General features: G+C 50.5%; 1 protein-coding gene across 6 annotated transcripts in view; it reads right to left on the bottom strand.

The window, feature by feature from the left end:
* The window catches only part of LOC120924739 (proteinase-activated receptor 1-like), a 35,611-nt gene extending 22,584 nt beyond the window's left edge, over window positions 1-13,027 (bottom strand). Inside the window, exons 1-6 of one of the 6 annotated variants that reach the window (XM_040335755.1) lie at window positions 12,780-13,025; window positions 8,968-9,107; window positions 7,666-7,728; window positions 5,784-5,828; window positions 4,269-4,313; window positions 440-457 (exon numbers count right to left, since the gene is read on the bottom strand). In XM_040335755.1, the coding sequence (XP_040191689.1) occupies window positions 440-457; window positions 4,269-4,313; window positions 5,784-5,828; window positions 7,666-7,728; window positions 8,968-9,040 (244 nt within the window). In that variant the 5' untranslated portion in view covers window positions 9,041-9,107; window positions 12,780-13,025. Of the gene's footprint in view, window positions 1-439; window positions 458-4,268; window positions 4,314-5,783; window positions 5,829-7,665; window positions 7,729-8,623; window positions 8,658-8,882; window positions 8,913-8,967; window positions 9,108-12,779 lie in introns of those variants that run through there. The other 5 variants (XM_040335756.1, XM_040335760.1, XM_040335759.1 and 2 more) reach the window with 5 other exon arrangements.
* Window positions 13,028-14,582: the final 1,555 nt, after the last annotated feature.

The following is a 14,582-nucleotide window of genomic DNA, read 5'->3' as shown; positions in this document are numbered from 1 at the left end:
AATTTATCACACCTGAGACCTTGTAACACCAACGAGTCACATGACACCGGGGGAGGAGGGAAAATGGCTAATTGGGGCCCAATTTGGGCATTTTCACTTAGGGGGTGTACTCACTTTTGTTGCCGGCGGTTTAGACATTAATGGCTGTGTGTTGAGTTATTTGTTATACAAGCTGTACACTCCCCCCCCCCCCCTGTCTACACCCACTACACAACATTGTAGATACAAAGTGTAATTTCTTCAGTGTTGTCACATGAAAAGTGACTGAGGGGTGTACTTACTTTTGTGAGATACTGTGTATTTCACATTCATGCAAGTGAAAAATATTTTACATAAGCCAAAAAGAGTTCTCTTATTTTGTCTCCTTTAGAATCCAATCGGACTTTATGTGACATTTCTACAGAATGATAGAAAGATATTCAATAATGAAGCTCCTTACCTCGGGGGACCATGGGCACTGAAAACAAGAGGAGAGAAGACACAGAGTTAGGTTTGATCTTCCATTGAAATTACTTCATGTACCATGTGACCTGAGCCCCAGCCAGGGATGGACTGGCCATTGGGACTACAGGGAGTTTCCCGGTGGGCCGATGGCTCAGTGGGCCGGCTTCAGTGACAATGGACCGCCGCCCCCCCTTGCTCCTCTGTCTCTCACTTCCCGCAGCGCTAACCTGGGGGGTGGGGGGGAACAAAGAAGCAGGGGGAGGACCAGAGGAGCAGGGGGAGGGGACAGAGGAGCAGGGGGAGGACAGAGGAGCATGGGGAGGACAGAGGAGCAGGGGGAGGACAGAGGGGGAGGGGACAGAGGAGCAGGGGGAGGACAGAGGAGCATGGGGAGGACCAGAGGAGCAGGGGGAGGGGACAGAGGAGCATGGGGAGGGGACAGAGGAGCATGGGGAGGGGACAGAGGAGCATGGGGAGGACAGGACAGACAGCTGACTCAACAGCTATGACCTGGGAGTTACTCCCTTCTGCCTAATCTTGTCCCATTAGGTGGGGGGGGCACCGAACTGATTCTTTGCCCCGGGTGAAATAATGTCTAGCTTCCCCACTGGAACTGCCTATAAGAGTACCAGTACCGGCCGTTCTACTCTAAGGCCTCGTACACACGACCGAACATGTCTGCTGAAACTGGTCCGCGGACCAGTTTCAGCAGACATGTTTGGTCGTGTGTAGGGCCGACCGGACAATTTACCGGCCGACCGGACAGGTTACCAGCGGACAAATGTTTCTTAGCATGCTAAGAAACATGTCCGCCGGACATGTCCGATGGTCAGTACGACTCATCGGACATGTCCGCTGGCCCGAGAACCCGCACATCGCGTCGAAGTGATTCGACGTATGCGTGGAAGCATTGAACTTCCGAGTTTGCGCACGTCGCCGCGTCATCGTCACCGCGTATTCTGTCCACGCGGAATTTGGTCTGATGGTGTGTACAGCCATCAGACCAAATGATCCCAGCGGACATGTCCGATGAAAACGGTCCGTGGACCGTTTTCATCGGACATGTTGGGTCGTCTGTACAAGGCCTCATAAAGTAGAACGGCTAGTGGCTAGTGAAGGGGAGAGGGGGCTTGGGTGGCAGGGGGGGTGCGGGAGTTGTCCGGCCGCCATGGGAGAGACCTGTCAAAGTGGGCCAGTCTGGATGAAGTCCAGGGCCAAATTTCTGTCCCAGTCCAGCCCTGGCCCCAGCGACCAATCAGATCTCAGCTCACTGGGGTCACATGACAGGAGAGACAGAGATTGCCCACAATAGGGCAAGGAATAAGCTCAGGTTTTCAGACATTCATTCGAATGCCAAATGCTTTTGGAGTTCACCATGGACTAACATGACAGCTTTCGGTCAGTGGCGGCTGGTGCTCAAAATGTTTGGGGGGGGCGCAAACGAAAAAAAAAAAAAAAACAATTTCAGCCACTGGGCCCATCAAACGCAGCCACTGTGCCATCAATTGTCACCACTGTGCCATGCCATCAAATGCAGTCACTGTGCCATCATTTGTCACCACTGTGCCATGCCATCAAACACAGCCACTGTGCCCCCAATTGTCACCACTGTGCCATGCAACACATCCACTGTGCCATCAATTGTCACCACTGTGCCATGCCATCAAATGCAGTCACTGTGCCATCATTTGTCACCACTGTGCCATCAAACACAGCCACTGTGCCCCCAATTGTCACCACTGTGCCATGCAACACAGCCACTGTGCCATCAATTGCCACCACTGTGCCATGCCATCAAATGCAGTCACTGTGCCATCATTTGTCACCACTGTGCCATGCCATCAAATGCAGTCACTGTGCCATCATTTGTCACCACTGTGCCATGCCATCAAACACAGCCACTGTGCCACCAATTGTCACCACTGTGCCATGCAACACAGCCACTGTTCCATCAATTGTTACCACTGTGCCATGCCATCAAATGCAGTCACTGTGCCATCAATTGTCACCACTGTGCCATGCCATCAAATGCAGTCACTGTGCCATCAATTGTCACCACTGTGCCATGCCATCAAACACAGCCACTGTGCCACCAATTGTCGCCACTGTGCAATGCCATCAAACACAGCCACTGTGCCACCACTGTGCCATGCCATCAAACGCAGTCACTGTGCCATCAATTGTCACCACTGTGCCATCAAACACAGCCACTGTGCCATCAATTGTCACCACTTTGCCATGCAACGCAGCCACTGTGCCATTCCATCAATCGCAGCCACTGTGCCATCAAACACAGTCCCTGTGCCATGCCATCAAAACGCAGCCACTGTGCCATCATTATCACCACTGTGCCATGCCATCAAATGCAGCCACTGTGCCATCAATTGTCACCACTGTGCCATGCAACGCAGCCACTGTGCCATCATCATCATCACCACCACTGTGCCATTCCATCAATCGCAGCCACTGTGCCATCAAACACAGTCACTGTGCCATGCCAAACGCAGCCACTGTGCCATCATTATCACCACTGTGCCATGCCATCAAACACAGCCACTGTGCCCATTGACGCCACTGTGCCCTGTAAAATGCCCCTCCCCCGCCACTGGCTCTGATAGGAACTTCCACACAGCCAACCAGCTGCCGTTATTCAGGTGGCCGGCGCTCACCATCCGGCCATCTGAATAGTTGGCGGCAGCAATAACATAGATTCATGCAATGCATGAAACTATGTTATTGCAATCAGTGGCGGTGCGAAAGCCAGAGGGGGCGGCGCTCTCTATAGACGCACCACCACTGCTTTCGGTTGTCAATGGTTGCGAAGGAAGAAGTGGGTGCTTGTACCCACCCCGTCCTTACCAACCACTGACATCACCTGGCCCATTTATTTACAGGGACAGGAATCCCCAGCTACATAGGCAAATGGACAAGGATTGAAGTGGTGACACCATTGCCTAAATATAGCCACCAGTGGTATTAGAGTTAGGGTCTTCGGGCTTCATGGATGTACCTTTTTTTTTTTTTTACACACTACATACCTAATACTCCTGTCATATATGGGAGATCAGTATCTAGGTTCCCCCTTATTATTAAAGGGGGTCTTCCAAATTCTGATAATCCCCCCTGCCTGCAGACCCCCACAACCACTGGGCCAAGGTTGTGGGGAAGAGGCCCTTGTCCTCATCAACATGCGGACAAGGTGCTTTGCCTAGGGGGTTCCTGGCTAGGTACCCTTCCATGTTGAGGGCATGTGACCCGATATGGTTCAGGGAGAATGCACGCTTGCTGTCATGCTCAAAAAAAGGGTCTGGGGTGAAAGTTTGGGGGGTTATGCAACCTAATATAAAATAGTATATACCAGCCTGCAGGGGCAGCTCTCGGCTCCTGTTCACCTCTACCAATCAGGACAATAGAAGTTTACAGACATTTTCAGCAACCAATTCCATTCAGAGAAGAGCAGGAAGTGGAAGCAGAACGGCGACTCACTGGAGGTGTTGGGTCATGTGATCAGTGCGCTCTGGGGGCGGGTTTAGTGGAGATTTATATGGGGCCTCCTGCTCTCCTTTCTATAGAAAACTCAAACCTGGACGCTCCCATCCCCCCCAGATTACTCCCTGGACAATGATCTCCTCTCCAGGGACACAATGAGAAGGTATTGGAGATCGGAGAATCCTATTGGACGGTATAATGAGGAACACCAAATAGAATTACAGAGGGCGTGTCAGTTATGGAGGAAGCTCCACCCAATGTACATCGAGATATTTCCACCTAAACCTGGAATGTGTAGAAATAGAATAGAAAAGTGTCTACAATACGATACTCACTAAATCCAGTGTTATCGAATGGTCCTGGTCCAGGTCGGCGAAGGCCTGCAAAGAGAAAATCATTTCAAACTCAGTTCATTCTCAGGATTCATCTTTACAAACACAACATTCCTCCCTCACATCATTGGAAAGGTTCAATAAAGACTCAAGTCCATCCAGTTCAACCCGAGTGTTTATGTCACTACCATATACCATATCCCTGTACATTGTGTTCCCTGAGAAATACATCTAAACGCTTTGGAATTTATCTACATTTCCATCCCCCATAGCTGAGATCCTTCATCTCCCACAACGGAAACCCATCATCCCCCTTCTCCATCCTCCATCCCCCACAACCAAGCTCCTCCATCCGCCACAACCAAGCTCCTCCATCCGCCACAACCAAGCTCCTCCAGCCAGCACAACCAAGCTCCTCCAGCCAGCACAACCAAGCTCCTCCAGCCAGCACAACCAAGCTGGATCTCCTCTCCAGGGACAGACAGTGGAGGACATGAGATGGGAGCAATGATCTCCTCTCCAGGGACAGACACCAGTGGAGGACATGAGATGGGAGCAATGATCTCCTCTCCAGGGACAGACACCATAGAGGACATGGGATGGGGGCAATGATCTCCTCTCCAGGGACAGACACCATAGAGGACATGGGATGGGGGCAATGATCTCCTCTCCAGGGACAGACACCAGTGGAGGACATGAGATGGGAGCAATGATCTCCTCTCCAGGGACAGACACCATAGAGGACATGGGATGGGGGCAATGATCTCCTCTCCAGGGACAGACACCATAGAGGACATGGGATGGGTGCAATGATCTCCTCTCCAGGGACAGACACCAGTGGAGGACATGGGATGGGGGCAATGATCTCCTCTCCAGGGACAGACACCAGTGGAGGACATGGGATGGGGGCAATGATCTCCTCTCCAGGGACAGACACCAGTGGAGGACATGGGATGGGAGCAATGATCTCCTCTCCAGGGACAGACACCAGTGGAGGACATGGGATGGGGGCAATGATCTCCTCTCCAGGGACAGACACCAGTGGAGGACATGGGATGGGTGCAATGATCTCCTCTCCAGGGACAGACACCAGTGGAGGACATGGGATGGGTGCAATGATCTCCTCTCCAGGGACAGACACCATAGAGGACATGGGATGGGGGCAATGATCTCCTCTCCAGGGACAGACACCAGTGGAGGACATGAGATGGGAGCAATGATCTCCTCTCCAGGGACAGACACCATAGAGGACATGGGATGGGGGCAATGATCTCCTCTCCAGGGACAGACACCATAGAGGACATGGGATGGGGGCAATGATCTCCTCTCCAGGGACACAATGAGAAGGTATTGGGGATCTGAGAATCCTATTGGATGGTATAATGAGGAACACCAATAGAATTACAGAGGGCGTGTCCGTTATGGAGGAAGCCCCACCCAATGTACATCGAGATATTTCCACCTAAACCTGGAATGTGGAGAAATAGAACAGAAAAGTGTCTACAATACGATACTCACTAAATCCAGTGTTATCGATTGGTCCAGCTCCAGGTCTGCGAAGGCCTGCAAAGAGAAAATCATTTAATTCTCAGGATTCATCTTTACAAACACAACATTCCTCATTGGTAAGGACTCAAGTCTATCCAATTCAACCCGAGTGTTTATGTCACTACCATATACCATATCCCTGTACATTGTGTTCCCTGAGAAATACATCTAAACGCTTTGGAATTTATCTACATTTCCATCCCCCATAACTGAGAACCTTTATCTCCCTCAATGGAAACCCACCATCCCCCGTATCCAAGCTTCTCCATCCTTCATCCTCCACAACCAAGCTCCTCCATCTGCAACAACCAAGCTCCTCCATCTGCAACAACCAAGCTCCTCCAGCCAGCACAACCAAGCTCCTCCATCTGCAACAACCAAGCTCCTCCATCTGCAACAACCAAGCTCCTCCATCTGCAACAACCAAGCTCCTCCAGCCACCACAACCAAGCTCCTCCAGCCACCACAACCAAGCTCCTCCAGCCACCACAACCAAGCTCCTCCAGCCACCACAACCAAGCTCCCTCCAGCCACCACAACCAAGCTCCCTCCAGCCACCACAACCAAGCTCCCTCCAGCCACCACAACCAAGCTCCCTCCAGCCACCACAACCAAGCTCCCTCCAGCCACCACAACCAAGCTCCCTCCAGCCACCACAACCAAGCTCCCTCCAGCCACCACAACCAAGCTCCCTCCAGCCACCACAACCAAGCTCCCTCCAGCCACCACAACCAAGCTCCCTCCAGCCACCACAACCAAGCTCCCTCCAGCCACCACAACCAAGCTCCCTCCAGCCACCACAACCAAGCTCCCTCCAGCCACCACAACCAAGCTCCCTCCAGCCACCACAACCAAGCTCCCTCCAGCCACCACAACCAAGCTCCCTCCAGCCACCACAACCAAGCTCCCTCCAGCCACCACAACCAAGCTCCCTCCAGCCACCACAACCAAGCTCCCTCCAGCCACCACAACCAAGCTCCCTCCAGCCACCACAACCAAGCTCCCTCCAGCCACCACAACCAAGCTCCCTCCAGCCACCACAACCAAGCTCCCTCCAGCCACCACAACCAAGCTCCTCCATCTGCAACAACCAAGCTCCTCCATCTGCAACAACCAAGCTCCTCCATCTGCAACAACCAAGCTCCTCCATCTGCAACAACCAAGCTCCTCCATCTGCAACAACCAAGCTCCTCCATCTGCAACAACCAAGCTCCTCCAGCCACCACAACCAAGCTCCCTCCAGCCACCACAACCAAGCTCCCTCCAGCCACCACAACCAAGCTCCCTCCAGCCACCACAACCAAGCTCCCTCCAGCCACCACAACCAAGCTCCCTCCAGCCACCACAACCAAGCTCCCTCCAGCCACCACAACCAAGCTCCCTCCAGCCACCACAACCAAGCTCCCTCCAGCCACCACAACCAAGCTCCCTCCAGCCACCACAACCAAGCTCCCTCCAGCCACCACAACCAAGCTCCCTCCAGCCACCACAACCAAGCTCCCTCCAGCCACCACAACCAAGCTCCCTCCAGCCACCACAACCAAGCTCCCTCCAGCCACCACAACCAAGCTCCCTCCAGCCACCACAACCAAGCTCCTCCAGCCAGCACAACCAAGCTCCTCCAGCCAGCACAACCAAGCTCCTCCAGCCAGCACAACCAAGCTCCTCCAGCCAGCACAACCAAGCTCGATCTCCTCTCCAGGGACAGACACCATAGAGGACATGGGATGCGTGCAATGAGGAGTCATTAGATATCTGAAATATTATTGGATGGGATGATGAACAGGAGCACAAATGGAACTCCAGAGGTCCAATCAGTAATGAAGAGACCCCGACCCTATATATTACATACCATCTAAATATTTTTTCAATGCATAATCTTCAGAAGAGACGTTCAGGACAGATATGGGAAGACCTGAAAGGAGAAAATTATTTAGAATTCTGTCCACCATTTCTATGTAAAATACACATTTCTCATTTTCACTTTTACATTTTATTGACCTTTAATAATACACATTTCTAATTATAATTATCTGGCCGGTATTTGTAAGAAGGATAAAAGTCAGAATGTGAGTGACAATCAGGACCGTCCTCTCACCCAATAACATCAGAAATACAACTGACCCCAGAGGAATGACCCAGAACCCTTCCAGGGGCAGATCATTCCTCTACAATCTCTGTGATGGAAGGTCACCCCTTCCTCCTGACACCACTCTGCTCAGGGTGACCCAGAACCCTTCCAGGGGCCGATCATTCCTCTACAATCTCTGTGATGGAAGGTCACCCCTTCCTCCTGACACCACTCTGCTCAGGGTGACCCAGAACCCTTCCAGGGGCAGATCTTTTCCATATTCTTCCCTGCAGTTCCTTACTTTTAGGCTATAGAGAGATGTTGGGATTTTTTACAACCAAGCGGGCTGAACAAAATAAATAACCGGATGCCAAATCGGCAGACCTTTTTCTGTTATGCCCCTTCAACAGACTTTTAGCCGATTTCCGTCAAACCGCTGCTGTACACATGGGCCGAATGTAGGCCAGTTTCTATTGAACCAGCCGATACACCCATCCACCCCCCCCCCCCCGATATTCATGTGTATGGGGCTTAAGAATGTGTTACAATACTGAAATGGGGGTACTCACCCTCCGTCTCATTGTCCTCTATGGAGAGAGAGGAGGACACACAATACATGATATCACCCTACAATACTGAAATGGGGGTACTCACCCTCCATCTCATTGTCCTCTATGGAGAGTGAGGAGGACACACAATACATGATATCACCCTACAATACTGAAATGGGGGTACTCACCCTCCGTCTCATTGTCCTCTATGGAGAGTGAGGAGGACACACAATACATGATATCACCCTACAATACTGAAATGGGGGTACTCACCCTCCATCTCATTGTCCTCTATGGAGAGTGAGGAGGACACACACACAATACATGATATCACCCTACAATACTGAAATGGGGGTACTCACCCTCCGTCTCATTGTCCTCTATGGAGAGAGAGGAGGACACACAATACATGATATCACCCTACAATACTGAAATGGGGGTACTCACCCTCCGTCTCATTGTCCTCTATGGAGAGCGAGGAGGGCACACAATACATGATATCACCCTACAATACTGAAATGGGGGTACTCACCCTCCGTCTCATTGTCCTCTATGGAGAGCGAGGTGGACACACACAGAAGGATGAGAGGCAGACGGAGATCCATCTCTGCGCTGTGAAAACGAAGAAGTGATGAAGAGACTTCTCTGTAGATGACGGGTTGGGTCCTTTATCTGAGTTGGAAGAGATGACATTTGGAGATTATCTCAGCACAGATTTGGGGATCTTCGGAAACATGATTTCCATGTATGACAGACAGCAGCTTCAAGCCAACTGAGAAGTGGATGTCAGAGGGTCTCACCAATAATCACATTACAGGGAATACCATAGTACTACAGACATAAGGGCCGAAGCCCAGACTTCCCTGCGGAATAAAAATAAAATAAAAAAGGGAATTGCCAGCAAAAAAAATAGTGAGGAAAAAAAAAAAACAGCATTGGGTCCCTTGGGTCCCCCCCCCCCCCCCCCCACGCCAAAATGTAAAAAAAATGGCGTATTCCTCCCCAAAATCCATACCAGACCCTTATTTGAGCATGCAGCCCGGAAGGTCAGGAAAGGGAAGGAATGAGTGAGCGCCCCCCCCCCTCCTGAACCATATCAGGCAACATGCCCTCAACATGTGGGGGTGGGTGCTTTGGGGCCGGGCTCTGCACCCTCCACCCCAAAGCACCTTGCCTCCATGTTGATGGGTACAAGGGGCTCTTCCTGAAAAACTCTTCTCCGGTGGTTGTCGGGGGCTGCAGGCGGGGGGGGGGTGTTATTGGAATCTGGAAGCCCCCTTCAATAAAAGGTTTGAGCAACGAGTATGTACCCCTACCCATTTACCACAAAAAAAGGAGTGCAGTGTGAAAAAGTATGGGAGACAGTTTTTAATAAAAAATATCTTCTTCCTCTGGTCTTTTTCTTTCTCCTGTCTTTTTTGCCCGGTGTTCTTCTTCCTCTGCCGCCGACCCTCCTCTGATGCTGCGTTCCGCTGATCTGTCCAAGCCGATATCAAGCATGTCTTAGATAATGATAGGGACGTGGCCATTGGGTGACATCACCTGGAGGCCCCACGCCCTTGTGATGTCACAAACCCATCAATCCCCCAGTCGGTGACGTCACAAGGGGTAGGTCTCTGGAAGATGCCAGCCGATGGCCGCCACCCCCCCCCCCCATCGTTATCCAAGACATGCTTGACATCGCCGCAGACTAGATCAGCGGGACACAGCATCGAAGGAGGTTTGGCGGCAGAGGAAGAAGAACACCGGACAAAGAAGACAGAAGAAAGAAGAGTGAAAGAAGAAGCGGGAGAAGATGGAGGTAAAGATTTGTCAAAAACTGTGTACTGTATATTTTCACACTGCACAACTTTTTTGGGGTGAAAGGGTAGGGGTACAATGTACCCGATACTCATTCACATGGGGTGGGAGGCCAGGATCTGGGGGCCCCCCCTTGTTAAAGGAGGCTTCGAGATTCCAATAAGCCCCCCACCCACAGACCCTGACAACCACTATAATAATAATAATAATAAGAGGCCTTGCCCCCATCAACATGGCACAAAGCACCCACCCCCCCATGTTGAGGACATGTTGACTGGTAAAGTCTATTGAACACAAACATGAAAAATCTAAAGTGCTAATTTTAAAGGCTAATATGCAAGTTATTGTCATAAAAAGTGTTTGGGGACCCGGGTCCTGCCCCAGGGCAGTGTTTGGGGACCCGGGTCCTGTCCCAGGGGACATGTATCAATGCAAAAAAAAACATTTTAAAACTGCTTTTTTTTCGGGAGCAGTGATTTTAATAATGCTTAAAGTAAAACAAAGTAAAACAATAAAACTGAAATATTCCTTTAAATTTCACCTGGGGGGTGTGTATCGTAAGCTAGTAAAGTAGCGCATGTTTCCCGTGACGCGTCTGAGGGGGGTGGGATCACCCGTGACACCATGGGGAAACCGCCGGAAACCCTTGTTGCGTCAGAGGGGGGTGGGGTCACCCCTCCAATTCCCCCTTACCAATTCACATGGGGGGGTGGGATCTGGGGGTCCCCTTCGTTAAAGGGGGCTTCCAGATTCCGATAAGCTCCCCGCCCGCAGACCCCCACAACCAACAGGCAAGGGTTGTGGGGATGAGGCCCTTGTCCCCATCAACATGGGGACATCCTCCCCATGTTGAGGGCATGTGGCCTGGTACGGTTCAGGAGAGGGGGCGCTCTCTCATCCAATAAGAGTCTGGTATAGATTTAGGGGGGAACCCCCACACTTTTTTTTTGGTGTGGGGTTCCCCTTAAAATTCATACCAGACCTGAAGGATCTGGTATGGATTTTGAGGGGGACCCCTACGCCATTTTTTTTATATTTGGCGCAGGGTTCCCCTTAATATCCATACCAGACCTGAAGAGCCTGGTAATGGAATTTGGGGGGACCCCAGGCACTTTTAGTGAATGGGTAGATGTACCCCCTACTTATTCACATGATGGGGGGTGGAATCTGGGGGCTCCCTTGTTAAAGGGGGCTTACAGATACTTATAAACCCCCCGCCCGCAGACCCAGACAACCCCCAGGCAAGGGTTGTCGGGAAGAGGCCCTTGCCCCCATCAGTATGGGCGCAAGGTGCTTTGGGGCAGGGGGGCAGGACGAACCCCCCCATGTTGAAGGCATTCAGCCTGGTATGGTTCAGAAGGGGGGGAGTACTCGCTCATCCCCTCCCTTTACTGACCTGCATGCTCAGATAAGGGTCTGGTATGGATTTTGGGGGGAACCCCACACCATTTTTTTTCACAATTTTGGCATGGGGTCCCCTCCCAATCCATACTAGACCCAATGGCCTGGTATGGACCTGGGGGGCGGACCCCACGCTGTTTTTTTTCTTGATTTGAGCCGGCAATTTATTAAATTTTTTTTACATTCAGCGGGAAGCCAACTGACACACAGCCTCCCAGCCCCCTCTTTAGCAACCAGCTATATACAGTGTAAAAAAAAAAATGCAAAACGCAAATTTTGGCAAAATCACATGTCCAAAAACGCAGCAAGCGCCACAAAAGGCACTGCGGAAACACTCAAAAGCAACATGCATAGATGCGAATCAAACCTTAAGAATCGGGACTTCTGCTGGTAGGAAGGAAGCGCATCAGTAAGGCTCTATTCACACTAATGCATTTTTCATGCATTTTGCATTTTACAGAAATGCAGGGACATTTTTTAACATGGGTTCCTATGGAACGCGTTCACATCAATGCATTTTTGTGCCTCTACGTTTTTCTGGAAAGGGTCAGAGACTTTTTTTCCCCGCAAAATTCAGCGTTTTGCATGTAATAGACTTCAATGGACCCGCATCCAAAATGCAAGTATCGCGTTTTTTTACTGCGATTTGCGTTTTTTTTTACACTCTATATAGCTGGTTGCTAAGGAGGGGGCCCGGGAAGCCGGCCACCACGTCCTTAACAACCGGATGAGTCACTAGCTGTCAGCAGTCTTCCCTCTGAATTTAAAAAAACAGCGTGGGCTCCCCCCAGGCCCTTGGGTCTAGTATGGATTCAGAGGGGACACCCCATGCCAAAATTATAAAAAGAAAATGGCATTGGGTCCCCCCCCCAAAATCCATACCAGACCCTTATCCGAGCATGCAGGTCAGGAAGGGGACGAGCGAGCGCACCCCCCTCCTGAACCATACCAGGCCACATGCCCTCAACATGGGGGATGGGTGCTTTGGGGGAAGGCAAGTAGGAAGGGTCACAAGTGTGTGTTGTGTCTCTCTGATGCTGAGGACCTTTCCTAGCCTGGTGTCGGGATAAACATAACAGATTAGAAGAGCATGTTTTCCTCGGCTCCCGTCCCCCTATCTCTGACTATCCAGAAAGTACTCACTGTGACTCAGAGGAGCTGAGGGGTCTTGTTAGCTTCTCCTTCCTCCTCCATTGAACTGCTGAAGTCAAAATCTGGAGGGACTGGAGCTTGGACACAACATAATTGGCTACGATTTAGCAAGTGAATGTCCAGATCCCTCCCTATGCTGGCCGAGCTCTGGAAGGACTGGATTGACCACTAAGCAACCTTTTCACACCTTTGTTATCTCCTGCCTGGCCTATTGTAATTCCCTCCTCATTGTACTACCTCTCCCCAGGCTCCTCCCCCTTCCACCTTTCATCAATGCTGCTGCCACAATCATCCACCTTACCGACCACAAGACACGTGCCGTTCATTTCCGTCCCAATACAAATTCCGACACATGTTTTGGTTATGAAATTGTTACGAATAGTAACAAATTTAGTTGAAATTCGTTAAAATTTGCCGAGTTTATTCGTTTTCTAACGATTTCCAAATTTTCAGAGCGATTAGAATTTGGATCGGTCGAAAAACGATCGACCGATTCTGATTCTGTGTAAAGACCAGCTGGTCGTTAAGCAGCGAGCTGAGAAGACGGCCGCCGCGTCCTTAACAACCGAAGACTTATCAGCGGTCAGCTGGCTTCCCCCACTGACAGCTGAAACAAAGCAATGGTGACAATAAATTCAGAAAAAAAATGGTGCGGCCCTCCGGGTCTGGTATGGATTCTAAGGGGAGCCCCACACCAAAATAAAAATAAAAAACAGCGTAGGGGTCCCCCCAAAATCCATACCAGACCCTTATCATGCAGCCCAGCAGGTCAGAACAGGGGGGGGGGATGAGCGAGTGCCCCCCTCCTGAACAATACCAAGCCTGCAGACCCCCACACCCACCAGACAGGTTTGTGGGGATGAGGCCCTTGTGGGGGGTGGGTGCTCCCCGGGCAAGGTCCCCAAAGCACGTTGTCCAGGAAGGAATTTTTTCCCCCTGCTGGAGCAAATTGGATCATGCTCTGCTGGGGTTTTTTGCCTTCCTCTTCCTTTTTTTTAACCGGTTAAGCCCCGGGCCATTATGCAGGTTAAGGACCAGGCCCCTTTTTGCGATTCGGCACTGCGTCGCTTTAACTGACAATTGCGCGGTTGTGCGACGTGGCTCCCAAACACAACTGACGTCCTTTTTTTCCCACAAATAGAGATTTCTTTTGGTGGTATTTGATCACCTCTGCAATATAGTTAACTTTTTGCGCTATAAACATCCCCAAAAAAATGTATAAAAAAAAAACATTTTTTTCCTCGGTTTAGGCCGATACGTATTCTTCTACCTATTTTTCATAAAAAAATCGCAATAAGCGTTTATCGATTGGTTTGTGCAAAAGTTATACAAAATAGGGGGTATTTGTATGGCAGTTTTATTAATATTTTTTTTTTACTAGGAATGGCGGCGATCAGCGATTTTTTTTTCGGTACTGCGACATCATGGCGGACACTTCGGACACTTTTGACACATTTTTGGGACCATTGGCATTTTTATAGCGATCAGTGCGGGGAAGGGGTTAAGTATGTTCCCTGGGAGTGTCCTAACTGAAGGGGGTGGACTCACTAGGGGAAATGACTGATCACTGGCAGGGCCGCCATCAGGGGGGTACAGGCAGTACACCTGTAATGGGCCCGGAGGTGCCCAGGGTCCCGCATGGCAACCCCCTTTAAAAAAAATTAAAAAGATTTTTTATTTTTTATTTTTTTTAGGGGTCCGGAGGTCCCCAGGGGCCCGGATGGAAATGGCAGTTTTATTATTTATTTTATTTTATTTATTTTATTTTTTAGAAAAAAAATATATATTTTTATT

This window comes from Rana temporaria, chromosome 1 (genome assembly GCF_905171775.1).
Source record: "Rana temporaria chromosome 1, aRanTem1.1, whole genome shotgun sequence".
In the NCBI taxonomy this organism is placed as follows: Eukaryota; Metazoa; Chordata; class Amphibia; order Anura; family Ranidae; genus Rana; species Rana temporaria.
This window is presented reverse-complemented; position numbering and strand designations above follow the sequence as displayed.